This window comes from Corvus hawaiiensis, chromosome 3 (genome assembly GCF_020740725.1).
Source record: "Corvus hawaiiensis isolate bCorHaw1 chromosome 3, bCorHaw1.pri.cur, whole genome shotgun sequence".
NCBI lineage: Eukaryota > Metazoa > Chordata > Aves > Passeriformes > Corvidae > Corvus > Corvus hawaiiensis.
The window spans coordinates 95925299-95953211 of NC_063215.1; the positions used below are offsets into that span (position 1 = coordinate 95925299).

General features: G+C 44.8%; 2 protein-coding genes across 5 annotated transcripts; one reads left to right on the forward strand and one right to left on the reverse strand.

Annotated features, from left to right (window-relative positions):
- Positions 1 to 532: 532 nt before the first annotated feature.
- NSL1 (NSL1 component of MIS12 kinetochore complex) lies at positions 533 to 10151 on the reverse strand. Its single transcript, XM_048297909.1, has 6 exons — positions 9930 to 10151; positions 9647 to 9731; positions 7786 to 7916; positions 5308 to 5362; positions 2608 to 2675; positions 533 to 2046 (listed from the first exon to the last, which is right to left on the reverse strand). Exons 1-6 carry the CDS (start codon positions 10134 to 10136, stop codon positions 1768 to 1770), a joined length of 825 nt encoding a protein of 274 aa, XP_048153866.1. The 5' UTR covers positions 10137 to 10151; the 3' UTR covers positions 533 to 1767.
- Positions 10145 to 15678, forward strand: TATDN3 (TatD DNase domain containing 3). Of its 4 annotated transcripts, none has more exons than XM_048297911.1 (10): positions 10189 to 10269; positions 10349 to 10381; positions 10471 to 10544; positions 10756 to 10840; positions 12349 to 12411; positions 13444 to 13553; positions 13951 to 14006; positions 14217 to 14329; positions 15105 to 15182; positions 15453 to 15678. In XM_048297911.1, the coding sequence occupies exons 1-10, from the start codon at positions 10216 to 10218 to the stop codon at positions 15594 to 15596; spliced, it is 810 nt and encodes a 269-aa protein (XP_048153868.1). In that variant the 5' UTR covers positions 10189 to 10215; the 3' UTR covers positions 15597 to 15678. The 4 variants fall into 4 exon arrangements, with proteins under 4 accessions (XP_048153870.1, XP_048153871.1, XP_048153868.1 ...); XM_048297910.1 differs by having other exon boundaries at positions 10190 to 10269; positions 15102 to 15182; XM_048297913.1 differs by lacking the exon at positions 10471 to 10544 and having other exon boundaries at positions 10145 to 10269; positions 15102 to 15182.
- Positions 15679 to 27913: the final 12235 nt, after the last annotated feature.

Here is a 27913-nt window from a genome sequence, read left to right on the forward strand (position 1 = left end):
TTGCCCTTCTTATTTCTTATGGCATTTGTCCTACCCCAGACATTTTTGACAGGACTTCTTCAAAGAGACCCAACTATTCCTAGCTGTTTTCTGTACTTGCCTATCATTTGCAGAGAAGAGCAGAGAATCTTCCTATTAACAGAGGAAATGGCCAAATGATGTAATAGTTGCCATGCCAAATCTTGCAGGGCTCCCCTTAGCCTAGAAACACCCAGGATCTCTGTGAAGAAACCTGTAGCGGGGATTTTTAACTCGCACCAAGCATGGGCACTCAAAATAGCAAGTGGCTGTGTGAGAAGCCGTCTCAGCCACACGTTCCACAGCTCTGCAGCTCCAGTCCCTCTCACATCCTGTCCTCTCTTACACGAGAAGCTTTGTAGCCCTGAGATTAATAACAGTTGTGAGTTCAAAGGCAGTAAATGGAACTACTTCAGTTACTCAAACCAGAATTTAACACAGATGTCTTCTGAAGTACGCTTAATGCTCAGCCACCATCTATTCCAGGATTAGGACTGACACTATTATCCGAAGCTTTGATCTTCCTTAATTGATTTAATTTACTTCATATAAAAACACACATTTATATATACAAGGACAGGAAAAATATTTACATATGATTACATATACAAAGTCTCAGTACAGATGCTCACTTTTACAAAATAAATGATGCTAAAATCTGTTTTCTTGAGAATTTTCAGTCTCTCAGACATTAGGTTGGACCTGTCTTCTTAGCACCAAACATGTCATTAATAAGGCTTCTAAAATCTCCCTCCATTTACTGTGTTAAGAACTACGTTACAGACTAGACATGAGTATTTACTGCAGGCACATGCAAGCATAAGCTACCAAAAGTTATCAATGGTTAAGGCACAATGCTCAGTATAGTACTATTGTGCAATCCTCTAGGTACTAGTGAGTAAAGAAAACAAAAGTAAGCTAGCTCAAGTGAGTACCATTTACTGGTAGCCTGTACTGATCTTTAAAGTTTAGTCAACACAAATGCAAACACAACCCAAGTCAAGATCCTGTCATGTGTAGAAATATTGTCCAGGAAAACCCCAGGCTGCATAATTGGATTACATGAAACGAAATATCGGACTCTAAGGTGTTCATGGTTCAATTCCTATTCAGAAGAGCACACTGCAAGTAAATACATACAATTACTAAAAATCCAAGTTTCAACAAACATGGCTATAAATAAGCCTAGATGACCTACATTCAGGAAAGGTAGAAGAGCAGGGACCAATGTCACATCTGCACACGGACTTCCTTAAAACTCCAACATTGCATCAAATCTGGTGATTTCAATATGCTGCAGTGTCAATTAATTCATTAAAATAAAAGCCACCTGCCTCAGTAATTAAGGAAGGTGAGGTGCATTAGGAGAACTAGACATCCTCCAGCCTCTTTAGAGACATGCTGAATGTAAATGAGCAGTTAGTGGTTTCCCAAAAGACTGCCCACATACGTAAAGCATGCACACCAACTCTGAGAAGCACAAGGACTCAAGCTAAAAACTGCAATTTAAGAGCAGGAAATGAGTTAAATGGCAAATACACTTGCTGGATATTGGATGCTACTGGTATGTGTAGGCTTTCATATACCATCAGTGTGACAGTAAAAATAGAAATATTTTAAAGGATCAAAGAATAATTAAGGAAGCTCCCATGCGTAGCACTGAGGGGAGATGAGTTTTAAGAAAAAAGATGGAACACATAGGACAAAAGTACAACTGAGATTCCAATGTGAAAACACAAAAGGAGAAATTCATGTGCTGAGAGTGATCCTCCTCCGCCGCAGTGGGTAGCGCCTTCTCTCTGGGGAATCTGCAGCTTTTCTTCTTTTTAGCAAAACATAAGGATTTTTACTGGAAACAGTTTCTGTTGGTGTGACTTCTCCTGGTGGTACTAAATTTTGGACATTGTTTTCCTCCTTCGCCTTGCAATCAGAAAAGACTTCTTGCCGCAGCTTGCAGAGTTCCAAGGTTGGTTGCCAAGTTAATGCAAGGGAAAAACCTTCTGCTTTTTCTATGAGTGCTGGAATAGACTGCAAAAACAAACCCAAGTATCTCAAGTTACATGGGAAAAGCAATGGTTACAAGGCATGCAATATGCTAATTAGATTCTGACAGGCACAAAAGCTTCCGTGGGTGAGGGTTGGGAATGCAGAGCTGCCACCTCAATAGTGAGGTGTCTGCACTCAGAAGCCATGCAAAGAGTATGCCAAGTTGAAGTGTTCCCTCATGACATCTCTAAGCTGAGGAAGTATCACAGGAACACCACAGCTGAAGCCTAAGCAGATACTGAAGTAATAAATGTCATACTCCAGATGAAGTCATATAGGTCTTCAAAAGATGTTCTATTTTTCAGATGCTGCAGGTTCCAAAATCTCAGTAAGAGTATTTCCTACAGCCACAGGGTAATCTTCCTTACTACCATGTGAGGGGGAATGCTTTACAAACACAATGCTTTACCTGCTTCAAAAGTATACACGGAGGCTTTTTTTCTACCAAACTATAAGGAAGATGAGTTAGAACTCTTGTTTTGTGACATATTACCAGATCAAGAAGATAAAAACATATTCTCTTGGAGCACATAGAGGTCTCACCTGTATTGCTTTGCTGATCTGTTTGGATGCCACTTCGGTTGCCTGCTTCAGATCTGTGATGTAAGCATCTACAGACAAACACAGAGCCCAAATCAACTTCTGAAACATAACTCCCCCACTACTCACTATCAGAAATCAGAGAGAAAACCAGTGAAGTCCCTGTATAAAACCCAAACCTGCAGCACACATCCCTTTCACTGTAACACTGATGATGACAGCTGGCATGGTTTATCTTACTAGCATTATTCTTTATCACTCAAATTGCAGTAGAGGGTAGCAGTCTCAACTATAGAAAGCCCCAAAGTTCTTACCTAGAAAACACAAAGCCAGTATTTGACATAAAAGAACAGTTGTAAAGAAATGATTACACAAAAATATTTGTTTTCAAAACTTTTAAGCTCATATTACATTTGATAAAAACCACAGAGAACACACACCACTGTAGAGAACATGAGATGAAGAAAACCCATTTTAAGGAGGGCAAATAAATCATCCTATGTCTCCAACAAGTTGGCTTTTACAGTAAAGGCTACTATTTTTTTCTTCTGGCTTAACTCACCAAGCATTAACACCAAAAAGAGCCAAGCATAAGTAACATGAACTGCATTAATTCTGCTGTGCTAATAAGGAAAGAAAAAACCCCAGCTTTCAGGAACACTGAAGCAGGCAGCAGGTGCAGAACACCAGGGGGAATACAGCATACATTCGACAGTAGCAGCAATATGGCAAGATCATCAATACTTTAATTCTGTATTCCGTATTCAAGAGTTAAACTCTAGGCTATTATGAAACTGGTTTGCATGTTCTCCATCCACAAAACTGAAAATGGGCAGACTAGCATGGTTCTGGGAAGTAAGGAGCGTCACCTCCACTAATATTAGTTTTCTGTAGGGTTTTACCAGAGCCTGCAGTGCACACATCCCTAAATCCTGTCAGGGTTAAATACAGCATTCTGTTTTAAGCCAATCTGATTAGTGCTGCTGTAGGTAACCAAAGTCAGTTACTGCATTCTAGCACAGGGCTACAGTGATTCCCTGCTGAAATGTAGTAGCCACCAAAAGATGGTGTTTGTTAAATTGTCCATGTGTCCAGTGCGCTGGTCAGACCTGGTTTAGGAACACATGATCCCTATATGAACATGGACCCTAAAATGCACCATCATTCAGTTTGAAGAATAAACAGTCCAGCAGCAGCCTCTTTAAACACATCACAGAGCCCTACGGACGGGCATTCTTTAAAAGAAGGGTATGCTCATAATGAAGCATTTCTACAGTAGAGTATTGGGATGAGAAGATTGGTGACCTTAGGAAATAGCAAGGAAGAAGTTAAGTAGAAATAATTATTTAGATTATTATACAGAAAGACTGACACACAGTTAAATGAAATTTGCCTGCAGGAATTCAGCTTCACATAGATGGCATTATATTCTTCAGTGTTCAAGGCTTTCCAAAACATAGGGAAATGAAACAAGGAAATGAAAGGTATTGAGTAATCTAAACATTTTTGGTTTCTAGCCACTGTACTTGCTAAACTGGGATACATAAACTTCCCAAAGACTACATAATACTAAAATTCTGCACAAACTCCATGGTATTTTTGCTACAGCTTTGCTGTTACCAAACCCAAAACCACCATACTATAGTGCAAGCTGCTACTAACTTGCGAGCAGCTCACTGACATCAGAAAAGCCTGGATTTGGACACTAGAAACCAAAAGGAACCCAGCTATGAAGTGTCACTCTGTACTGCTCCTACTAGCTGCCTTGCTGCACACAGGCTGGCACTGCTGGAAGCAATGCCTCCCATTTACAAAGAGGAAATGATGCTTAGAATGAAGTCAGATCTGCAGGGTGAGAACTGGAAGATTCAGCTCAGCTCCTCAAACTCTGAGCACCACTGCTTGTTACACCAGCTTTACATCCTGTGCAGTAATTCATAGTGAGGGTTCTCACTTTTCAAATTAGAACTGCATGCTAAAGTCTGTCATTTTTCAATACTTAACAACAGGCAACACAAAACTTCCCATTTCTTAAGGCCAGCCTCAATCACCTACAGCAAAATCCACCACCTTGTTCCAAGGAGTCTTTCCAAAGGCATCTTTCGAAAGCATGCAGTAAACCTACAATGTTGTTTACAGCTCTGTTCCTTCATCAACCCTTACAAGTGGCATGGGCAGGACAAAATCTGTGTCCTACTTGGCAGGCTAGGAGAGTCAACACTGCCATCACTGAGTCCTACTCAACAGCTTTCAATTCCCTGAAGGAAGTGATTGCTAAGGAAGGGAGGTTGAAGCATTTCTAGTACTCATGTAAAAGGAACACAAGAACAGACAAAGCAGAATGTCAGTGATCCATCCAGTTCCCCAGCTGGCCTCCACCAGCGATGAAGGAAAGAACTAAGGAAGCCTCCTGGGGGTAGCTGTACGACAGTTTCTCTCCAATACACACACAGAGTGGCCAGCTTCTGCCTTTAAGTACAGTGCCTAACTGCAGGCAGCACTCAGAACAAGAGAAATGGACACAGCAAAACTCAGGCAGCAACACATTCCCTTATGACAAACTTCTAGCTTTCTAGTTTATTATTTAAAGAGCCAGTAATTTTAAACAAGCTTAAAGAAAGAAAATTTCTTAAACATTTTCAGCTAGCCAGTAAGCGAGGCAGTGTTTCCTCAGTACAGCTGCCCTCCCCACAAAATCTTTACCTTGACAAGGCTGAGGTCTTATCTCTGCTGGTTTTACCACAGGCTGGTAGAGCTTCTGCATATTCAAAAGAAAAAAAAAAGAAAGAAAGAAAAATTATGGAATACCCTCTTGGTTTAATAGATATCTAATATACATATTGCAGCCAGAACAATGGAGATGGTGGTAAAATTATTTAGATCAAGAATGTATTAGAGATACAGTTTATAGATACTTAGTTACTGAAAACAGTATTCTGGTTAACACAGTTACATTCTCTGTAAACACATCTCCAGAATCTGCTTTAGTTTGCAGAAATCTAATTATTAAAGCATGAGAACTGACATCCAGGCATTTTGGAAGAAGCATTGCCACCTGCTGCACGACTGAGGAAAAAGAGCTGCTCTAGCTCCTCAGGAGCCATTCACAGAACCAGCATGCTTTCACAGAGCCACGAACTCCAACAAAGGGAGTTTAAGACAAAAAGCTAAGCAAAAGAAAAGTACTTAAACAACTACACTCTAGCCCTGCAATTACTTATGCAGAAGTAAGAACACTGCTTCACAAACTGTGAATCTTGTGACCTGACATCAGTTAACTGAGACATGAAGTAAACTAATAGTAAATGGACACAACCCATACTCAGCTATATTGAAGGTAGAATTAGAAGCAACTAACAGGGAAGAAGGAAACAAGGCAAGGCCATGGGAACACAAGTTATATCAACTGCAGGTTAGTGTTCTCCACTTCAGGAGCTGTCCCCCAGCCTTCCTCAAGCAAAAGCAAGTAGGGGAAAGCTAATCATTCCTCGCTGCAGTTTTGTCAGAGAATTTTTTCACAGTTCACAGAACTTCTTAGCAAGTTTGCAGTAACAGCTCCAAGCAGAAGAACAAACATTGCTTGCATTAGCCTCAAGCTCTACAGAACATATTGACTGAAAACCCACAGGATGATCTATCTCTTGCTTTGGCAATTACAGCGAGATCACCACAATAAATGAGTGGTGCTCTCCAGATAAATCACATCTTCATGGCTGCTCTTTATGCCTCAGAATGCATTACAGGATTAGCTATGGCTGTGAAAGAACACAAGAAATCTTCAACCAAAAGCAGAGAAACCACTGGTACCTTTGCAGAAGTAGCTGAGAGACGAAAAAAAGAGACCATTTACAGAGATAAAATAAGCTTTCTATATTTCTTTCATATATTTCTACATATTCTTACAGGGATAAACTAAACTTTTGCAGACAATTTTAATTAAAATAATCATCTAGTTGTGGTGGTGTAAACTTTGAAGAATCAGCAAGAGAAAAAAGGTAGCATGAGAGGTATTCTAAATAACTAATCCAAGTGGGACTTGGGTAGCAGAAAGATTAAAAGGTCTTGTTAAACCTTGGTGTTATGCAATAGTGTATTTTATTTTAGTTGATTCTGTTTGTTTGGTTTATGTACTTGATACACTGACAAAACAGAGAGGCAAAAAGGCAACATATGTTAGAGAAGACCTCAGATGTAAGACAAATGTGTACCCAAGTAGTTTTCCTTACTGTAAATCATCCCTGCCTGGCTAACCTAGAGAGTTAACATTTGTCAATTTTAGTCCTCAGAAATGCAATGCAGGCTTTTACACAACTGTCTAAAAAACCCTGTCTTCTTCAGTATAGAACAGCTGAAGTTGGAAAGGACCTTTGAACACCCTCCTGAAAGTTGGGCCAGCTAGGGCAGGTTGCTCAGAGCCTCATCCAGTAAACTTCTGAGTATTTCCATGAATCTCTCCAAGGATGAAGACTCCACAGTTTCACTGGGCAAGTTATGCCAGTGTTTGACTCTGCCTCAGCCTCTTGTTTTTTGCCAAGGGAATCCTAATTAATCACGAGATAAGCAAAAGGGAGGCCTAACATAACTTCAGGGAAGATCTCTGGCAACCAAGGACATGACTGGGTTGTTTAATGCCAGTAATTACTTTACACTCTGTGTCAAAAATCCCACAGAATTTACTGCACTGATTCACTAATCCACACTGCCTTTTTTTTCATGCTTTACTGAAAGACATTACTTGACACAATTACTAGCTCCAAAAAACTGCATAGGAAGCCACTGACATTTCTTTTAAGTCATACACTACACGATACTATCTATCTGTATGTAGTGTAGCATTTAGTACCTCAACCAGCCCTTGGGCAAGGACTTCAGGAACTCAGATGTGACAAGATAAATAGATGCCTACTAGTTTGTAAATCATGAGTCACCAGGTTGAAGCAATCTGCTCAAGTTTCTTTGTGCCACAGACCCAATTCAGGCATAGACACAATGCTTTGTAGCAACCCTTAGCTTACTGCACAACCAGTTAACGAAAAAAAGCTATTTAATTTTACTATAAAGAATCAAAAGCAACCATGGGAAGGAGCTTAAAGGTCAGCACTGTATGATTAATTTCTTCAAGTTATACATGGTCAGCAGCTGCAACGTGCAAAGGTTTTCTGAAAGTCTTAGGTTACTCACCAACATCTCTTGCTCTGCTTTCATGGTTTGGATAGCATGCACTAGGATCTTTTTAGGCCACTGTTTACGCCTAGTTGCTGTCTCTACTATTAATTCATCAAATTGATCCTCCAGAATTTTAATGTTGGAACCTGAAAGTGACAAACACACAAAGTTACTGTGGAATTCTCAGACCTTTTTTTTTTTTTGAGACAAACTTATCAGGAAAAAGCAGCTTTAGATTTCAAATAAAATGTCATGCATGATTATCAACATAAAGATAAATGTATGTCTTGAATCTCCTTGCTAAGGCTGTATAGAAACCGGAGCATAACTTGATGTTGGCCAGTTATTTTGAAGTAAATGATCTGGTGGGGACGGAGGCAGAGAACCACCCTCTGGGGGAAAAAAAATACGTATTTCCCTATGAACTCTGAATCTGTGAAGAAAGTCTTACGAAGCAATGGCTGTCTTTTGAGGTAATGTATTTTTCAACAGAGGCAAAGCAATACAAGATGTAGCAAGAAAAATGGTTTATCTGTGTGATTTACAAGCATTAAACAAACTCCAACTGTACAAAGAGTAATTGGAAGCCTAACTGATTTTACCTCACACAGAGCACAAATAAGCAGTTTAACACTTAAATTCACTGTTCCCACTAGTGTGTTGAGTACAACTTGCAAGCCATGCAATGTTTCCAATCTAGCAATAAAGAATGGATTTTGAGCACCCTCTCTGGGTCACTCCATGCAGAATCAAGTAATTGCAAAACTCAGAAAGGCACAGCCAAGGCTTTAAAAGTTTGTGGGTTTGGTTTGGTTGTTTAAGATCACCATGACATCATTTAAGTATAGACAGGAAAGACTTAAGCCACTGGTCAACATAAACACGGAAGGCACAAAATGCCAGATCTCTTAGTGACTCAAACTGGATCAGAGATAGGCACAAGTAAATCTGTATTAAATTAAAAAGCACAATACAGTCCTTATACCTGCTTTATGCCAGCTGTGGGCAGATGACAGTGTCTCAGTTTTGCATTTTGCATCATGAGCAGTGCATTTTTGACCTTGTAGTCAAAGTAGCTGTAGAACTACAACTTCTAGAACTACAACTGCAGAAACTTCACAGAATCAGATAATAGTCTGGGTTGAAAGGGGCCTTTAAAGGTGATCTCATCCAAGCCCCCTGCAATGAGCAGGTACACCTTTAACTAGATCATACTGCTCAGAGCCCACATTTGCTCAGAGCTTCCTGACCAAAAAGCAGTTCAGTGTTTTCAGTTCAACAGCTCCACGGTTAGCTCTATGTACCTGTACTTTCAGCTCTGTGTAACTGTAAAAAGCATCAAGCTGCAGGCAAAGAGCACCTAATGCCAATGCACGTGAGCGAATGAACTGCACTGAAACTTTCTCTGGACACCAGATGACCAAGAATCTCCACTACTATTATTCCAAAGGCAGTAATTATAAATACATTGCTTCTATTACATATATTTATACAGCAATAATTTTCAACGCTTCGTATATTAAATAGCAGCAACACACAGTCTCCTAGGATCTTTCGATAGAAGAGATCTTGGTCACTGCCCCCAACACTCACGCTGGAAGGGCCCTCCAGAGCCTCCTGCTCACAGCAGGGTCAACGCCCATTTCAAAACAGGTTGCTCGGAACACTTCGTCCAGTTTGTTTTTGGAAGCCTCCAGTGCTGGAGACAAGCTCTCTGGGCAGTCTTTTCCAACGCTCTTATCCTAACAATGAGTTTTCACTTCTCACATCCAGTCAGAACCTCCCCTTTCAATCGGCCCCGTTTTACCTCTGGGCAAAAACAAACCAAACCAAAACAAACCCACCCAGCAGGAAACGAATGGAAACCGCCGCCTACCGCTCTGCAGCCGGGAGTCATCGGCGGCCTCCTCCCAGGGCTGCCCGTTAATGGTAACGTTCTCCCGCACCGCTGTCTCGAAGTTCTGCAGGACACGGGACAGGCTGACAATCCATTCATCCAAGAATCCACCCATCCCTCCGGCGAGAAGGGCCCCTCCCGCCTCACCGCCCTGCCCGGGGGCCACCCCGGGGCCAGCCGCCCCCTGACCCGGGTGCCAGGCGCTGCCAGCGGGGCCCACCGGGCCCTGTGCCGGCCCAGGACGTTCCCGCTCCCCGCTTACCCAGAGCGCGTCTGCCTCGGCGGCGGCCCCGCCGGGCTGTCCGTGCGCCATGGCCCGCACGAAGGGCGCGCACAGCTCCAGCACCGCGCCCAGCCCGCGCCGCGAGCAGCAGCGCACCCGCGGGTCCCGCCGCGCCGCGCCCTCCTGCTCCTGCTCCTGCTCCGGCTCCGGCTCCGGCCCCGGCCCCGGCGGTGGCGCCGCCGCCATTTCCCGCCTGGGACGCGGGGAAAATGCCGGCCCGGAAGCGGAACCCGCGGCCGCCCGGTGCCTTCCCGCCCGGCGCGGCATGGCGGGGCCGGTGGACTGCCACTGCCACCTGGCCGCGCCCTGCTTCCAGCCGGTGAGGCGCGGCGGGCGGGAGGGAGGGAGGGAGGTCCTGGTCGCGGCCCCGGTGCTGAGGCGGTGCGTGTCTCTTGCAGGACGTGGCGGCCGTGGTGCGGGCGGCGGAGCAGGTGAGGCGGGGCTGGCCTGAGGGGAGCCTCTCGCTGCGCCCCCGCGGCCCCGCCGGTCTCAGCGGGCCGGGGCTCTCTGTGTGCCGCAGGCGGCCGTGTCGGCGCTGGTGGTGGTGTCGGAGCAGGCGGGCGAGTTCCGGAGCGTCGTGGAGCTGGCGGAGAGGTGCGAGGCCGGCGGGGATCCCGGCGCCCACCCGTGTCCTGGCGCGGGGTCCGCGCCTTGGTGGCGCCTTGGGGATTGGCGAGGGATGCGCTGCCTTCCTCAGTCAGGCCGGCCCTTCTTGTCTTTAAACCTGGGCTCTCTGTGGGCTCTTGGTGTTAAACTTGGGTTCTCTTGTGGTCTTTCACACTCTCACTATCTATTCTGTGCCTAGATTCCCAGGGTTTGTCTTGCCATGCCTGGGAGTTCACCCCGTTCAAGAGGTTTCTCCAGAGGAGCAGCGCAGTGTTACTTTGAAGGTAAAGCACGGCCTCTAAAATACTGCTGGGACTTTTCAGGACAGACAGTAGGATGCTCCTGATTCCCGAAAGATAGGCTGGAAATAAATCCCCATAGACCGATGGCTATAGAGTAGGTATTTGTTTATTGCAGCGCTGGTGGTGAGGGGATTTTTCCTCCTAACTCACCCACCCTTGTCAAGTGCTGTGGCATACTTACACACTAAATTTTGCTTAATGTTGCTATGTCTTTACAGCATCATCACGTATGCAGTGGAACTAATTTACATAGCATGATCTCATGGTTATTAGATAATTCTTTGCACTGCATATGCACTTCCCCCGTTTGGGGGTCTTTGATGAAGGCTTCTAAAGTCTTCTTTGCACTTGAACTTTTCAACTTTGTCTTTGGGGCATGCGCAGTTAGGATGCTCTTCAGTCCATCTGGTCTTAACCGGCCTAAATTCTTTGTTTGGTGGCTAATTGGCTTTGGCTTCCCAATTTCTCATTAGTACTACACTTATCTATTTCTGAAACTGTACACCTGGTAAGTTTTGGTTTTTTTCTTCTTTCTCTTTTTCTCTATTCTGCATATAAGCAACTAGTTAACTATATACTAGCCATTACATTGTATAAAAAGTATTCATATTAGATTATATGGGTATCAAAATTTGTGATTCAGGTTATATAAGCATCAGGTTATAGGTATAGAAGTTACAATTCAGGCTACATAAGTAAAAGCTGTGATTCAGGCTATATAAGTATAGATGGCTATGCTTCAGGTTATATTGATAAAAGGTCATGATTTGGGTTATATTGATATTAAGTTTACATAGATATCTTATAAGCCAAGCTATATAAGCACTTTGTTACTTTGACCTAAGTTATACAGACATCACTCCTGTCTGCCTGATTTACCTTCAGGTCTGCCCAGTGGCTTCTCTGTGCTCTGTCATGCAGGAGACCCAGTGGACCAAATCCCAGGCTCTCTCAGCACATCCATTTGTCCATGTTAATCCTTAAAGCAGAATTGTTCACTGGAGTCATCTGGCTGTATTACTGCAGTGAATCGGTTTTAAAAATCCCAAGTGTGCTTTGCTTACAGCAAAGAGCATATGCAGATGTCCCTTTGTTAACATGGGAACTGGAAGGCAACTGTTTGTGGCCTTATCCTGAAAATCTCAGGGAGCCGTCTGCAGCTATTTAATGTTACCAAGCTATTTATGGGCCTTGTTTTCTGCTGCTACTGTGAAAAGTTAGCTTATAAGTAGCAGTATTTAGAATAGGGGATATATATACATATAAATGTAATGAGATAGATATAGATATATATATAATGAAAGAGTTATTAAATAAAGAAGGTAACTCCTTCAGGTTTCTAAAATCTGACTGCACAGTTCACAGTAATGGCAAGTTCTAAAGCACAGAATTTCAGAACAGTGAAGGAAACTCCAATTTAATCATAACGCTGGGTTCATAACCCTTTCCTCTTGTAAGGGCAGTAAGAGTTTCATCTTTCATTCTTGCAGGATCTGGATGCTGCACTGCCTCTTATAGAACTTTACAAAGACAAATTGGTGGGGATCGGAGAAGTGAGTAGGACTCCATACCTTGTTTAAATCTCTCCAGCAGCAGCTGTCACTGGAATTACAAAAACTGAGTCAATGCTTGTTTTTCTGTATGTGATAAGAATTGCTGTCAGCCTGAATAAGCACTGAGTCTGATTGGTAGTTCTCTTAATGTGCTTTCCCTTACAGATTTGCCTGATTCCCTCTTTTCCTTTGTTATCATTATTAGAAAATAGATGGAATTTATGCTGGTAGAGTCATAGGAAGATTACATACTTATGCTATCTCATGTTATACCCAAAGGCAGGTCCTTCTTGCCTTCTTCTCTGACAAAGTTAGGCTAAGCTGTGATTTCAGTACACCACACTGACTTGTACAGTTTTTTTTTTTAATCCTTCATCTATCTGTATCCATCTGTTGTCTCCTGTCTTACATTTGTTTATAAATGAATTGAGGCTTTAGGATGGAGTCTGCCTCTATTTGTGTGTTGGTACCACAGGGACTTATGTCTGGTTCTGCACTGGCTGCAGTAAAAGCAGGTTTTGGCAGAGCTTTGTAGCTAAATTTGTCACGTTGTACTGTATATGAAGGACTTCTCTTTGTGTAACTGTGAATGAGATTGCTTTGACAAACTTTAAATTTTGCCTGAACAGGTTTAGATCAAAAAAGTGTAGAATTAATGGGAGATTTTTGCTAGAGATTGGACTAAAGCTATGGGTTCAGGTCAGAAATTTTACTTATACTGAAGATCCATATTTGAGACTTAATCTGACATAGTATTCAATAGAATATAACCCCACAGAAAACCAGTTACAGACTAAAATGTTAAATACCCTTGCTAGTAGCTGTCTGCCCACAAATGCTTTCATAGTTTAAAAGCTTATGATTGAGAATGGATTTTTTTTGAGTTAAGCTGCAGCTGAGCTCATTTTAATTGGTATATATATTTTGAAATGCTTTGCAGTTTTGAAGGAACTTATGCCTTTATATGTCTAATTATGGTTTTGTTAAGTGTTAGGTCTGTAAAACTTTTTCCCTTCTCTTCTTGCACTGTAGGTTGGACTAGATTTCACTCCCAGATTTGCCAGCACCGATGAACAGAAGGAAGAACAAAGACAGGTTTTGATCAAGCAGATTGAGCTGGCAAGAAGACTGGATTTGCCTTTGTAGGTTTTGTTTATACTAGAAGGAGAATTTGCCAGATCTCAGTAACATGTGGAAATACTTCCCAGGGTTTATGGTTACTAAGTGCCCACAGAACTTTTCTTAGGTGGATTAAACTGGCATTAGTGTCCTGTCAGTCTCCAGTTTGTGATTTAATTATAGAATTTTCCTTATGTTTGCAGTTCTGTACAGTCATTGTATGTGCCCTGTTCTTGCTGTGTTATTCCTATATCTTCACTGTAGCTGAAATTTTTCATATATATATCTCAGGGGGTTTTTTCTTGATAAAAGGTGTAATACAGATTAATTATTTTCATCCCAAGATACTGTTAGTTTGTGTTTGCAAAAAAAAGTATTTGGCTAAATTTCCTAATGCCGGGGCCTCTCCTTGCTGTGCAGAAATGTTCATTCCCGCTCAGCTGGAAGACCAACCATTAATCTCTTGAAGGAACAAGGTATGCTTTTAATGCATTTCCTCTGCTATGGCTTTTGCCAACGGGATTTCTCCAGTTGTGCCATGTCCTCTCATCAGTTTGTGTGTGTTAAATTCGGGAGCAATAGTGCAGAGATTCTGTGCTCATTCTGTGCGGGACCAAGGTCTCATTGGAAGCTGACACAGCCCTACTGTTCCTTGCTAATGATTTACTTTGCTTCGTTTCTCCAAGGTGCTACCAAGGTGTTGCTCCATGCCTTTGATGGGAAGCCGTCTGTAGCCATGGAAGGGGTGAAAGCTGGGTACTACTTCTCCATTCCTCCTTCCATTATAAGGAGTGAGCAGGTAACATTTTGTCCTGGTTTTGGCTGGGCTCTGCTCCTTCTCTGTGCATTGCACATTTTTACTTTGGCTGAATTTCTGCCTGGGGCTTTTGCCTCAGCTGGACTTCGGAGGGGGAATTCTGGCTAAACCAGTTCAGCTATTCCTGAGAAACAAGGGGGGGGTTTTCTCATTTGATTGTGGTTTCCGGTGAACTCTTCTTTGGAAGCTTCTGTCACTGTATTGTTTTACAGTAGGGACATGACATGTAGAGAAGGGAGTAGTTTCTCTGATAGGACTGGTTTCTGTGATAAGCTCAAGAAATGTAAGAGAGAAAAAGGCTCGATTCAAGTGGAGGATGTATGAGGGATGGATATAAATGGGGATGAGATTAGGAATTCAGGAAAGCACACTGGGCTTGAGAAGTAAAAGCAGAGATAAGGAAAAGATACACAAATATTATATGCACAAAACCCAGCAAATTAGAATTGCGTTGGCAACTAAACATGGGGTGTTTTGTGCAATATAACTGTAGGATTTAATAAGTAACAATGAATTCAGTGTTGAGATAATAGTACTTCAGATATTTAGAAAACAGGAGAACCCTAATTTGAAGGGGCTTCTTGAGCAGCTCCTGATGGTTTTGCTTCCATTCCGAAATTGTTGATACAATGTAGACAGTGGCACCAAAGTGTTTTGACGTTGCCTTTAAATGCAGGAGATATCCTCCCTTCATGTTTTTTTCCCACAGGTTTAAGTGCATAAAGTATTTAATGGCTGTCTTATTTTCTTCAAGAAGCAGAAGCTCGTGAAACAGCTGCCTCTGGAAAACATGTGCTTGGAAACTGACTCTCCTGCTCTGGGGCCTGAAAAACAGGTAAATGATGGGAGGGAGGGACTTCTGTGCATTTGTATCCAAACCCACACCTTGTGGAGGTCAGCTGCTGGCACAGGAGAGTGAAGTAGTGTAAGCATGGATACAAGAGAGGAAAGAGGCTACAGAGGAAACATAATCCAAGAGGAATGGATACGTGTCATTTTTCTGCCACACATGCCACAATGTGACTGAAGTTGTGTCAGGAAGTACTGAATCTGAAACACTTATGATCTCTACGATCTGTAACTGGCTGGTTTGTTTGTTTTTTAGGTGAGAAATGAACCCAAAAATATTTACATTGCTGCTGAATACATTGCCAAAATTAAAGGAATTCCAGTTGGAGAAGTTATAGAAGTGACTACACAGAATGCACTAAAAGTATTCCCCAAACTTCAGCACTTTCTTCGGATATAGATTCAGAAACTGAAATATATGATGTTGCGAAAAGTATTACTTGTGGTGTAATTAATAAAAGCAACATGCATCTTGTGTTAAAGTGGAGTTTTGCTTTTGGAAGCAAGCAGTGTTATATAGCTGGATAGGATGAAAATAGAGAATTTCTCAAAGGCCTTTGGTGTGCACCATCTCTTGAATGTGATAAAGACACATTGTTCATTTGCATCATGTCTCTGAACAAAAACTTTGTAAAGAAGAGGACCATAAAATTGTCAGTTTCGTTTCTCAGACTGCTTGCCAGCTGCTCCTAGTCTGGGAGATGGCTACTGTGCATTGCTTGATGTCCACTTCATTCCTTATTTCTGCTGACTGAAAGCCACAAGCTGTGGACCCAGTCATGACAAGAAAGCTCCTGTTACAGCTTGCAGAGTGCACATCCCTTTCTGAGCCATTGGAAGAACCCAGCTGGATGGACATTCTGTGTTGTGCTGACTGGACTCCGAGTGGTGTAGATACAGTTGGAAATACAAATACAATACAGTTGGAAGGAAAGAATTAACAGCCCTTCTACTCCTCTCCTTTTCCCTTTTATAAAGTGACAGTTGCTAAGACCTTGGCTATTTTGAGAAGGATTTTCTTGAAATTTTAAAATATTTTATTTTTTGAATTGCGTTCAAAGGAAAAAAACTGGGTTTGGTCTTAAGTTCAAGGACTCGCTCTTCTGACTGCTCAGTATGAGGAGATACAGGATGTGAAAGGGAGACAAGCTCAGTTTTGTCCTATCTTGGAGTGTTAGTCACTGTCCTGAAAACTGAATCTTGTGCTCCCTTACAGCACCTGTGTGGATGTGGGCTTGTGAAATGCTGATCCAAACTTGATTATAAACCAGCAATTGAATGAGGAGGGTTTTACATGACGCCCAGCTGTTCTGAGGGCCATTAAGGAAGTGGAGGTTTTCTCTCTTTATGGGCAGTTTTACAAAGTCAGTGAGGAAAATACACAGGTGTTAACTTAGTCCATGACCACCTCAGGGAGGGCAAGGGGAAAAAGCTTGCAATGTAAGTGATGCCCCATCTTAAAGTTTTGTTTTCCTCCATGTTGTCTTCCTCAGTTTCTTAAAGCCACGTTGTCAGGGGGTTTTTTTGCTTGTCAGAGCTCTGTTCTGCCTTTTGACTAGAGATAGCTTACTCAGTTTAAATATGTGTTCCTAAACAGTTTTTGGCATGGAGCAAACAACCAAACTTGCATGGTTTGTCTCTATTACAACGTGTATTTAGAGCAGCAAACACCTGATGTTTGCTGAGAGTGATCCAGAGGAGTTAGAGCCCTTCCTTTTCCTGGATCTACAGGCACCGTTTCCACTAAACTGGGCAAAGGACAGGATTTGCCTCCAGATGGTGCTAGCGAACAGGTGTGTAGTAGTCGTCAGACTATTGGTGTGATTCACTTAATGATTATTAATCGTATCACTGGAGATGCTGAACACGTGATGAGGCAGCCTTGCATGTGCTTCCTGCTGCCTGTGTGTTGGGAAGGCTCCCGGTATTGCTCGGGAATGCCATTATGTACGGATACGCTCCAGGTAAGAAGTCAGGCAGCATCCAAGTGTTTGCAGAGTTTTGACCTAATTATTTTTCCCTGTGGAATTCTTAACATTGGATGAAAACACCGGATTTGCAAAAAGGGAGGATATTAAGCAGTCTCCTCAAAATCCCTGTCTCTGCAGGGGGGTGGCATTGCTGTGGTTCAGCTTTAGCCTCGTGGTAGGATGGTTCCTGAGCGTTTGAATCCCTTTTGCTGCTGCAGAAGCCTGTAGACACACATCCTGCAACTCCCCTGTGGGCAGGCACTGTTGAGGGTGGGCAGCCCCTCGTGGGCTGTGGGGGCTCTAGGACAGCCCGTGTCCCAGTTCCCTGCAGCAGCAGGCCTGGAGCTGCTTGTGGTGCTGCAGCAGTGTGGTTGAGGCTGGCGAAGAAGCACGGAGTTGCTTCCCCCTGGGCCAGGGAGAGCTGACATTGCAGCAGCCATGGGCAGGGCGAGTCTGGCAGGGGGCCCATGGCAAAACAAACCAGCTTTGTCCTCTCCTTAGACCTGTGGCGCCAGAGCTAAGTCATGGAGTAGGTGACCTGGAGTTCCAGAAAAGGAAAATGCAGTGTCATTCCCACCCTGCCTTGGCATCCCTGACACATTACAAGGGTCAGAAGCAGCACCCTTTTCCCAGAGCTGCTGGTTTGGCTGTGCCCCAGTCCCTGCAGTCAGTGCTGGGGGTGGGCAGCAGGCACTGGAAATAAAGTTGTTGCTCTGCACAAGAAACCCAGCTTTTTAAGGTGCTGTCATAGGTTAGCAAGCATAGTCCCGGAAGGGACGTCCTTGCTAAGGGGTGCTTACAGTTTCCTCTGGGAACTGATAGAACCTATCAGCTGGCCAGTTTGAATATGGACAATTCTCTAAGCCACTTAAAGTTGTGATCACCTCTGTGATCCACACTTAAGAATAGACAAACTCCCCCTCCAAGCTCTCTCTCGTTTCCGGCGCTGGGACAGGTGGCTGCAGGGCCCGAGCAGGGCCCAGTGGGCCCGGCCAGGCCCTGCTTGGGCCAGGCCAGGCTGGGCCACGGCCATCCTGGAGCCATGGACCTGTTCCAGCCGTGGAACCCCCCCACTGCCTTGCCGTGGGCAGCCGGAGCGGCTCGGCTCTCCCCCCTCTCCACTGCGATGAGAAACATTCAACATTCAAGCTGCAAAGCTGCAAGGCCGAGGTGAGATTAACTCTTTTTATTGCTGTGAAGAGCTAAAAACCTGAGGGAAGAGAGAGAGGAGATGCTTAAAGCTGAAATTCTGTTGTGAAGCTATGATATATCAGAGTATCCTGTTGTAATTTCATGAAGATATGGGGGGTGGAGTGTTCAACTCGTAAGCAAAAGCACCTGTGCTGAGATAGGCAGATGCTGACGCAGCTGTAATTTCATGAGAAGTTTGGACAGAGAGAGATGGACCAGATGAGGACTTTTGCTCCAAACGGGAAAGGAGAAAACCTCAGTCCCTAGAAATGAACCAGATGAGGACTTTTGCTCCAAATGGGAAAGGAGAAAACCTCAGTCCCTAGAGATGCTCCCAGAGATAGTCCTAACGATGAAGATGATGAAGACCCTTTGCTCCCAGGGAAGGAGAAGGGCCTCTGTTTTTGTTTCTGAACGGCTCAACCTTAAAATTGTACCCCAGAAAACTTCAAGAGTGGACCCTCGAAAGCAGTTGCGGGAAAAGCTGCAAGTCGGGGGAAAGGACTCACACGCAGGCAGAGAGACTCCTCTTCCTAAATGGACTGAACAATATTTGGAAGTGGGCGGCTGTCTCGTTGTGATACTGTTTTCATAGCATGAGCAAGAAGAGACTTCTCTTTCTAAATGGACTGAACAAAGTTATTATGGAAGTGGTAAACAGACTGAACATCTTAAGGGTTGTCTTTTCACATTGTCAGTGGGAGAAGGGAAGAAGGTGGGGGGAGGAGGAGAGTTCTGAAGGTGGTATAATTTTTTTTCTTCTTTTAGGTCTGTTAATAAACTTTATATTCTTTCAAGTTTGGTGCCTGTTTTGCATTTCTCCTAATTCTTATCTCACAGCAGATAAACAGTAATGAGTATTTTGGACCAAACCACTACAGGTGCTCACTTAGGACTGGTGATAGTGTTGTGCCGTGAGGAGGAAGTCTGGTTTCTGAACAGGAAAACTACACTGATCCTCAGCAGTCATTCTGTAACTTTACCTCAAAAGGGGAATTTAACAGAGAGCTTGGATTTCTGCCTGCATTGCCAGGCTAACACCTGGCCTAGAGGGGCTGGGGAAGGCAGGATGGCTTTGGGGGGGCTGTGTGGCTGCACAGTGTGAAGCTCTCCATCCCCACAAAGGCTGGCCTTAGCAACATCAGTGTGTGTGCTGAAACCTGTTGCAGCCTCTCAGGTGTCTGGATAAACCATGCCTTCCCCTAGGCAGCACAGGACACTGAAGTGGCCAGGGATGTACTGGAGGAAGGACACAGTGCAAATTTAGCTTTTGGGAAAGTTAGTGGCATCCCAAGTTTTCTTTTCAGCCACGCCATCAATTTTGGGGGGTCACATAGAGCCCAGGTGACCTCCGTCTCAGAGAGAGGAACGGCACAGATTGCAGCAGTGTGGAAAGAGGTAGGTCCCAAGCTCCATCTGATACCTTCAGCCACCAGCTTTCCTTGGGATGCTACAAACAGCAGATCTGGTTGCACTTTGCAGGACTCCCCATGTCGCTTTACCTTGCAGGATGTACATGAAGGGACAAAAAAGCCAAGAAAGGGCTCAATCTGTGCTCACTTAAACAGTCTTTGGGGGGCTGCAGCTGGATCACCCTCCCAGGGTCTTTCTTCTGAAATTTGTTTTTAGCCATAGATTAACAGGGCCTGAATCTCCTGAACTCTGGGACAAAGTGCTCTGAGTTTTTCCAGACTCTGACATGGGAGCAAGTGAGGAGATGGTGATGAGGTCAAGGGGGTGAAATGCTGTTTATTCCTGATGTTTATCATGGTAAGAGTTTAGGCAAATTGACTAAAGGCTTTTACTGGAGGTGCTTCCAACAGACTCCTATGCAATGCATAGATAGGCTCTTTAGAGGCCAAAGCAAATAAATAATTGCCTGGAAATGCAACTTTCATCACTTATGAAGTTCTGCTTTTGTTTGTTTTTTCATTAAGGCAGACTGGGGTTCGATCTTCTGTTCCCATTATGGAGCAGGAAAGTGGATTTGAGAAAGTCACTGGCTTAGCATAAAGCTTTATTGTTCTCCTTGCTTTCTATATGCGGTACAAAGATACCACTGAGATCAAAGAAAGGATATGAATTGCCATAGCACCCAGTTGTCTCAACATTTTCCTCTTCAGCAGGTGGTTATCCATCTGTTCATTTTCCCTACTGAGGCTGGCTTTTTTATCAGTGTGAATCTCTTGGGGCATGGACGTAACCCTCAGTGCACTGCCTGATGGCCCCACCATGCAGTGAGGGCCAAGTGCCTTCTCCACCGGCTGCCGAGTTTTTGAGCTACTGTGAATGACAAAACAATGAGAAACCCTAGCGAGGATCATGGTCCTGATGAACCCTGGGGCAGGAGCTGATACCCATGTCCCCAAATGCTTGGTGCTGTGCTCGGAGAGATGCTGCTTGGCTGAAGCACAGGACATCAGAGCCACTACGCTGCTCAGGTCTGCTGTTGAGAACGGGGGTGTGGTTGCCCTGAGGAAGCAGAAAGGATGAGGCACTGGAGCACCTCTGAGGCATGGCACTGAGGACAAAGAGTCTGGAGAAGCGTATCTGATGTCCTGCCAAAGTGGCAGGATCAAAAGATACGGATTTTGTCTGCAGCGTCTGGGTGAGATAATACGGCTTGTAGCCTGCCTGCGAGGGCAGGCACGGCGGCTGTGACTGCGTCCAGGTGAGCCCAGCCTGCCACGGCCGAGCACGGGCTGTGCTGTGGCTGGGCAAACCTTCAGCTGCCCACTGCAAGGGCGAGTACCGCTGCCTGAATGAGCACGAAGCAGCACCGACATGTGGGGAAGCAGGGCCACATCCCCCTGTTTTGGAAGTGCAGGGGGTGAGACATGGAAAAGTGACGGTGTCGGCAGTGTGGCCGAGCCCCTGATAGCCCAGATACCACCGGGCAGGCGGGCTGGGCGAGCACACAGGCTGTGCCTGGCTGCCTGTTAAAGCCTGCCTGCAGTGCAGGGAGAGCTGTATGTGCTCCCCACCCTGCTCAGTCCCTCTCGACCGAGCCCGTCGTGCTGAGGAGCAGCAGAGCCCTCCCCGTGGCCGCTGTCCTCTCCATCTGCTGCGAGGTCCCCGTGGCTGCCTGCACTTCTGCACCTGGGCCACCCTGGCTGCCAGGGAATAGCAGCTGACGTGTTCCTCCCTCCTCAGCCCCCCAAAGGTATCCTGGCTCCATCCCTGTGTGTGGTGGGGTTCATCCCATTCGGAGCAGAGCAGATGGGCAGTGCAGCGCCACAGTCCAGGTGAGGTGCCCACATGTATTTTGTATTTCTGTGACAGAGTGTGGACACTGAGTTTGTGTAGTGCTCCCCCATGGACTTTGCATTCACTCTTTTGGCTGTGCCAGGGCTCTGTGCTTTGTCACCAAAGAGTGCAAATGGATGCTGGTTCCTTGACGGTGCCCAATCACACCGTAGAGTACATGATCCCACATTAATAAAAGTTGTTCCACAAGCAGCACAACCAATAATGCTTTTTTGCCCCAAGGATTTAAGATCTCACCACAGCAATCCCAATCTCCTACCCATGTCCTGTGATGCTCCCAGTACAGCCCAGCACTCCTAGTGCTGCATTTCCAGCTCCTTGTGTGTCTCCCTGATCTCTGTCATGGTACCACCAGCTCCTCCATGTACCTTCACCTCTGCCCACCACAGTACCTTGGCTTTCTTCTGTGTCCCTGTGACCTCCCTGTAATTCCCCATCTCTCTTCCACTGTGCCTCCCTGAGCCTGTTGGGTCGTCATTTAGGCAAGATTAGTCTGGGTAGATCATGTTTGGATAGCTGCTGGCACCAGACTCAGCAGCTGGGTGTGTGACTCCTCTTGGGGGCCTTGGGAGGGAATGGAGACAGTCGGTGTCATCTACATGTCCACAAACTCCCACAGACTCCCACAAACCTCTTAGGGACTTTGTATCTCCTGGAGGTCTGTCCCTCTGCCAAATTTTGTTGACCATTTTCAAAACCTCTGAGTTGTGGATGTGGACTAAGGGTTGGCACGACCATGTTAAGTGAATTCCATGGAAATGTGTGTACGTTGGATACATCTCCTGGGTGGAGTTGGACCTGTTGCTTGGAGCCTCCCAGGTCTGCTCAGCCTGGTGAACCTGTGAAATGGGCCTGGGGTTATCTAGCAGGAAGGTCTGTCTTTGTGAAGTGCACTGCCTGGAGAGGGCAGCTTTGAAGTGCTGATTGGCACTGGCTTTACTGTTATAAACATATAGAGAGCATTTTTGTGCTCAGATCATTTCTGGACACACAACAAAGGGTGAGGAAACAAACAAATGGAGTGCTTTGGGAACAAGTTAAATGGAGCACCACATGGGGAGTTTCAATCACAACATCACCAGATAACTTCCCATTTCTCTAGGGGTCATTATTCCTGCCTGGAAAAGTGAGGGTGGAAACTCAGCTCTGTACTACACAGGACCTCTGTGCTGAGTTGAAGCAATGGTGAGTGCACGTGCAGCGGGCTAATGTGGTGTGTAATGTGCACAAGCAGATATCAGCACTGTCCAAAATAATCCCTCCTGTGCTCCTGGTGAGTGCAGCACATCCATTGACAGTCCACACGTGTGATGCTTATTCACAGATGGTGTTTCTTGATCAGCACGTGGAGGCTGCTGTCGCTGTTCCAAAGTAGGCTCTTTCACTTTCTTTCCTTTCACCCGGTGTGCAAGAGGCCAATCCACACACAGAGTCATGGTATTTGATTTATTTACAGTTCTGTGCAGAAAGCAAATCCCAAACACGGCCCCGTACCAGCCACTTTGAAGGAAGTTAACTCTACCCCAGCCCAAACCAGCACAGTAGCCCAAAGTGATGAAGGGCTTGGCTGAAAAGGCAGTGATTTGTGGGACTGGTCTGGAAGGTTGGTTCAACAAGACCTGTTCCCTAGCAGTGACAATTGCCTTTCCTCTGGAAAGGACACCCCTCAGGACCAGGCTGCCAGAGACCTATTGAAAGGTTGCTCAGAGGTTTCCCAGCACTTAACGAGATCAGGCTCAGTTCAGCCAAATGATGAAGAATGGGGCCTTTCTTTCTCTGCTCACTAGCAGAGTTACCTGGACTAACATCCCTCCAACCCTCTTTGAGTCCATCTTTTAATTTTGTTCTCAAAGGGCTGAGTAATTAGGTTATTTAGATGCTGTCAGCAACACAGGAGGCTGGTAGCCTCTGTCCTGGACTGTCATTTTCACGGTCTGCTTTTCAAGTTGTACAGTAATGCAGTTTTGTATTGTGGCTTTGTTTGCCATGGCTCAGCTGGTTTATTATAGGCCATGGAATCTGTCCTGCTCTTCAAGAAACACAAAGATAAGCTGGTGGCCATTGGTGAGGTAGTCTGCTCTGATTTCTGCAGAACCAGAGTGTGCTTGATTTTGCTATGTGGAAACTGTCTGAAGCTAACTGTAGTAGTTTAGTTTCACTGTAACCTCTGACTGCTTACATTCCTCTGTGTGGATAGATATGAAATGAGTTGAGATTAAACCCCAAAACTTCATTTTCTTGGCTAAAGATCCATGCAAGGGTAAAATGAAAATTGTGAAATCCCACAATGGAAGCACACTGATAGATGTCTGAAATGCTGGTTTCCTGCAATGAAGACGTTGTAGGGAAGCTAGTGAAGCTACTTTAATCTGTGCCAGGAGTGTTTTTGCAGCTGTTATCACATTTTCTTGATTTTTATTATTCATCTGTTACTATATTTGCAGGTTTGCTGTCTCTTCAAGGGTGCTGTCTTCTGCTCTTTCTTCATTGATAAAAGCTTCTGCCACTCTCCTGAGAAAATTAAGCTAGTGAAGGCATTAGATCCCCAGAGTTTGGAGTTCATCACATTTCATGAAGTCTTAGACGACTTTTTGTGTGGATTGGGCTGGACTTCACTCCATGGATTGTGTCCATGCCTCAGTAATGTGAGGAGCAGCAGAGAGCCCTTGTGTAGCAGCTGGCACAGCAAAACAACTAGACTTGCCTGTATGAGTCAGAAACTTTCACACAGTGTCTCCTTCATACATGGAACTTTAACTAGGCTCAACACCTGTTTCCTGCATCACAGCTCCACAGGCATCCCCTAAAGAACACAAGTGATTGTTTTGAAGTTTATCTAAGTGTTCAATGGTGTAAGATGAAAAGATAACCATACTTATGAGCACTTACATGCAGGAGCGTGGTGTCTTTGTCAAAAGTGAACTAGAAAACTGTTCCTTTCCAGCTGTGCCTCTGATGAGGATGTGGGAGACTTCCTAGCCTTTTCCTCAAGATTCTCCTAAAGGAGACTTCTTTTTATGGTTCTTCATCTCAGAGCCTCAGGGCTGCTAGTTAGTACAGACCCAGTAACATAAGGGATCCCAAAGTACGCCTGAACAAGTGTGGCAGATGGAAAATGAGTGAAACAGAGACCAAGGAAAGCACTGTAACTTTGTGGGAGGAATAGTGAAGGTAGTGGAGCAAAACAGCCACTGCCACAGCATTACCCAGTACAGTGAGATTTTTTTGAATCAGGGAAGGAAGTATGATTTCATGAGGTATTTTTTCTCCCTGTGGACTATTTTAAGCAGATATATATATTCCAAATTTTACTCATCTAATGGGGAAAAACACATCATTCCCACTCATTAAAAAACACTCATTAAAATAAAACATGACTGGAGACCATAGGACAGAAAAAAGTGCCATGGACCTGGAAGAGACACAGCTGAGCAATTGCAGCAAAGACTTTTCCTTTGCAAGTCCCACTGTGGACCAGGAAGGTGCCAACTGAACGCTGTGCCCCTTACCAGTCCTTTGGAGATTGGTAAGTTAATTTGGTGGTCCTTGCCTACCTACCAGTGGGCTGAGGGAATCTCAGCAGCCATTCCACCCTATGGAGGGCAGGGCTAACAAATCCAAGCTCTGCATTTTTCAGTGGCTGAGTACTGCTTAAAATCTTGGAGCGTTCTCATCCTCCTGTAAGAAAATTTGATACACAGGGTTTGGTTGCTCAATTCTGCAGCCTGATCCCAGCTCCCCGGCTTTTGTATGCACACTGCAGATGTTCAGGACATACTGCTCCATAACTTTGCTGGGACACAGTCTGTCATCCTGGGAAAGGTACAAGCTGGTTATTATTTTTCTTTTCCTCTGGAGGTTATTTTTTTCCCCCTCTTGCCATGACAAGGCTTGATCAGGTTAGTCCTTGCAGAGTTCCTGGAAGTCATTTCAGCAGGGTTATAACTGGATTGCATGAGCCTTGGCCTTTTGCCCTCTCTTCCAACTATCATTTTCCAGTATCTGAATCAATGTAGAAGGAAAAGTTATACTAGCAGGGATGAGGAATTGGTTGTGGCTGCCATGAAACATATCAATGCCCATGTTTTCCTTTGGAGTGATAATGAGACACTGGGATTTTTTGATTTTGGGAAAAAAAAAAAAACATGAGGCAGAGAAGTCACATAGCAGTTTGAAGCTAAGCCTCCTATAGGCTGTTGTTTTGAAACTAAACTGCCCATTTTGAAACTTGAGGCACATTTATTTTTCAGTATTCCCCAGATAAAAACAAACATTTCCACTCTTCTGAAGGGAAAGCTCAGTATGACATTCTCAGTGAATGGTTTGGTGTTTGTAAATAAAATTTCCCAAATATGTAAGTGTCTTCAGTTCCTCAAAAAATGCAACCTCTCCCAAGCCAACCCCTTGTTAGGGAGCAGTGGGAGCTCCACCTTCACCACCATCCATCCCAACATCACCCAGCTCTGTTCTTGTCCCAGGCTCTGGCTGCTATCACCTCCCTCTGGTCTGAGGAAAGGGAACAAGGCCTTTTGCTTCCAGCACTGACATTTATCCTGGCAGTAGCTGAGATGAGAGGAGAGTCACCAAGACTACCAAATCTGCCTAGGTAGAAGGAGACAACACTGAGCTCTCCCTATCCCTTCACTTAGGCTGGGAGGAGAGATGCAGGGATGTTCCTGAGCACGGTGCTCTGAACCTGCCAGCCAGCTCATGGCTGTGATGGTCTTTCCCCAGTGTGTGAAACTGCCCCGTGTCTTTCAGCAGCTGTGTGAGTCTGCCTTCTGGCATCCAGCATCACCTTTGTCCTGTGCACAGCCCCTGAGGTTGTTGTGCAGCCAGCAGAGAGGAGAGAGCACTCAAAGCAGAGTTATTCCCAGGACCCAAGTTATTTCCACCTCATTCCCCTCCTAAGGTTTCTAAAAGCTATGAACTGTTGGTACTGTCTGAGGTCTTAAGGGACACAAATACTCTGTTCACCCTGTTCTTGCAGTTCATTGGAAATACAGGATTATCTCCAAAGGCTTAACAGTCTGAATGCCATTTGGCAGAGCTGGGACGAATCTTGCTGTATGGATTGCTGTAGTGAGACTGCTGCTCATGGGCCATTCTCTCATGTTTATTTTCCCAGCTGCACTGGTGCAGATAAGAATAAATGGCCTCAAGTTGCACCAGGGGAGGTTTAGATTGGATATTAGGAAAAATTTCTTCACTGAAAGGGTTTTTGAATGTTGGAACAGGCAGCTTAGAGAAGTGGGGGAGTCACCCTTGCTGGAGGTATTTAAAAGACTTGTAGATGTGGCACCTGGGGACATGGTTTACTAGCGGACTTGGAAGTGCTGCGTTAACAGTTGGACTTGATGATGTTAAAGGTCTTTTCCAAAATAAATTCTGCTGTCCTATATTCAAGAGCCCCAGGGTACCCATAAGATAGAGAAATGATTTTTATGTTGACTCTTGAGCTGTTGGGCTGGTATCATATGACTGCTGCTCCAGTGAAACACGTTGATGGATGTGTTTGTGGACACCTCAGGGATGTCAGGCGCTGGGTGAGTGCTGGAGGTGCCCAGTGCCCCCCATTCCCTGTGGTGCCATCAGGAGCTGGGCGTGGTGCTGAGCTGGTCAGTGTGCAGGCTGGAGGTGGGAGCAGAAGGCCAGGCTCTCCCCTGCTCTCTAACCACCTGGATGAAGTAGATGTCAGTCGCATGCAAAGAGCTCTACGTGCTCTGGGGTTGTCCTGGCACAGGAGCTGCCCACTGTCTGGTGGTTGATAGGGGCACCATGTTTGTCTGCCCTGACAGTGATAGGGAGGGAATTTTCTGTGAGAGATTCTGGCTTTGCAGATAATTTGAAATAGTTTATATCTTGTGGCTGTGATGCAAAAGACTACTGTTCAAAAGGATCTTTGGAGAACAGTTGGAGTGCTTTCCCAACACAGGAGCTCCAACAAGGAGAGTCCCTGGTGTCTGTCTGTCTGACTTCCTGTTAAGATGATTAATGTTGCTGGAATGTTAATGCATTTTCCATAATGTACTCTCACAGCCAGGGTCTGGGGCAGGCATCTTTTATTGTTATTCAGTCTAAACAAAAAAAATTCCTGCTGATTTTTAGTTAAGCTGAGGTCAGCCAGCATCTTCCCCATCAAATGCATGGGGACCTTTAAAGGCTCTCTTCCTGCTGATAACTTCTTCAGAGAGAAATTGGGAACTTCAAGCTGTTACTAAATGTTTGGTTTTCCTCAACAGTAAATGTAGCAATGCTTCTCAAGCTTGGGTGAACAATCTATCTCTAA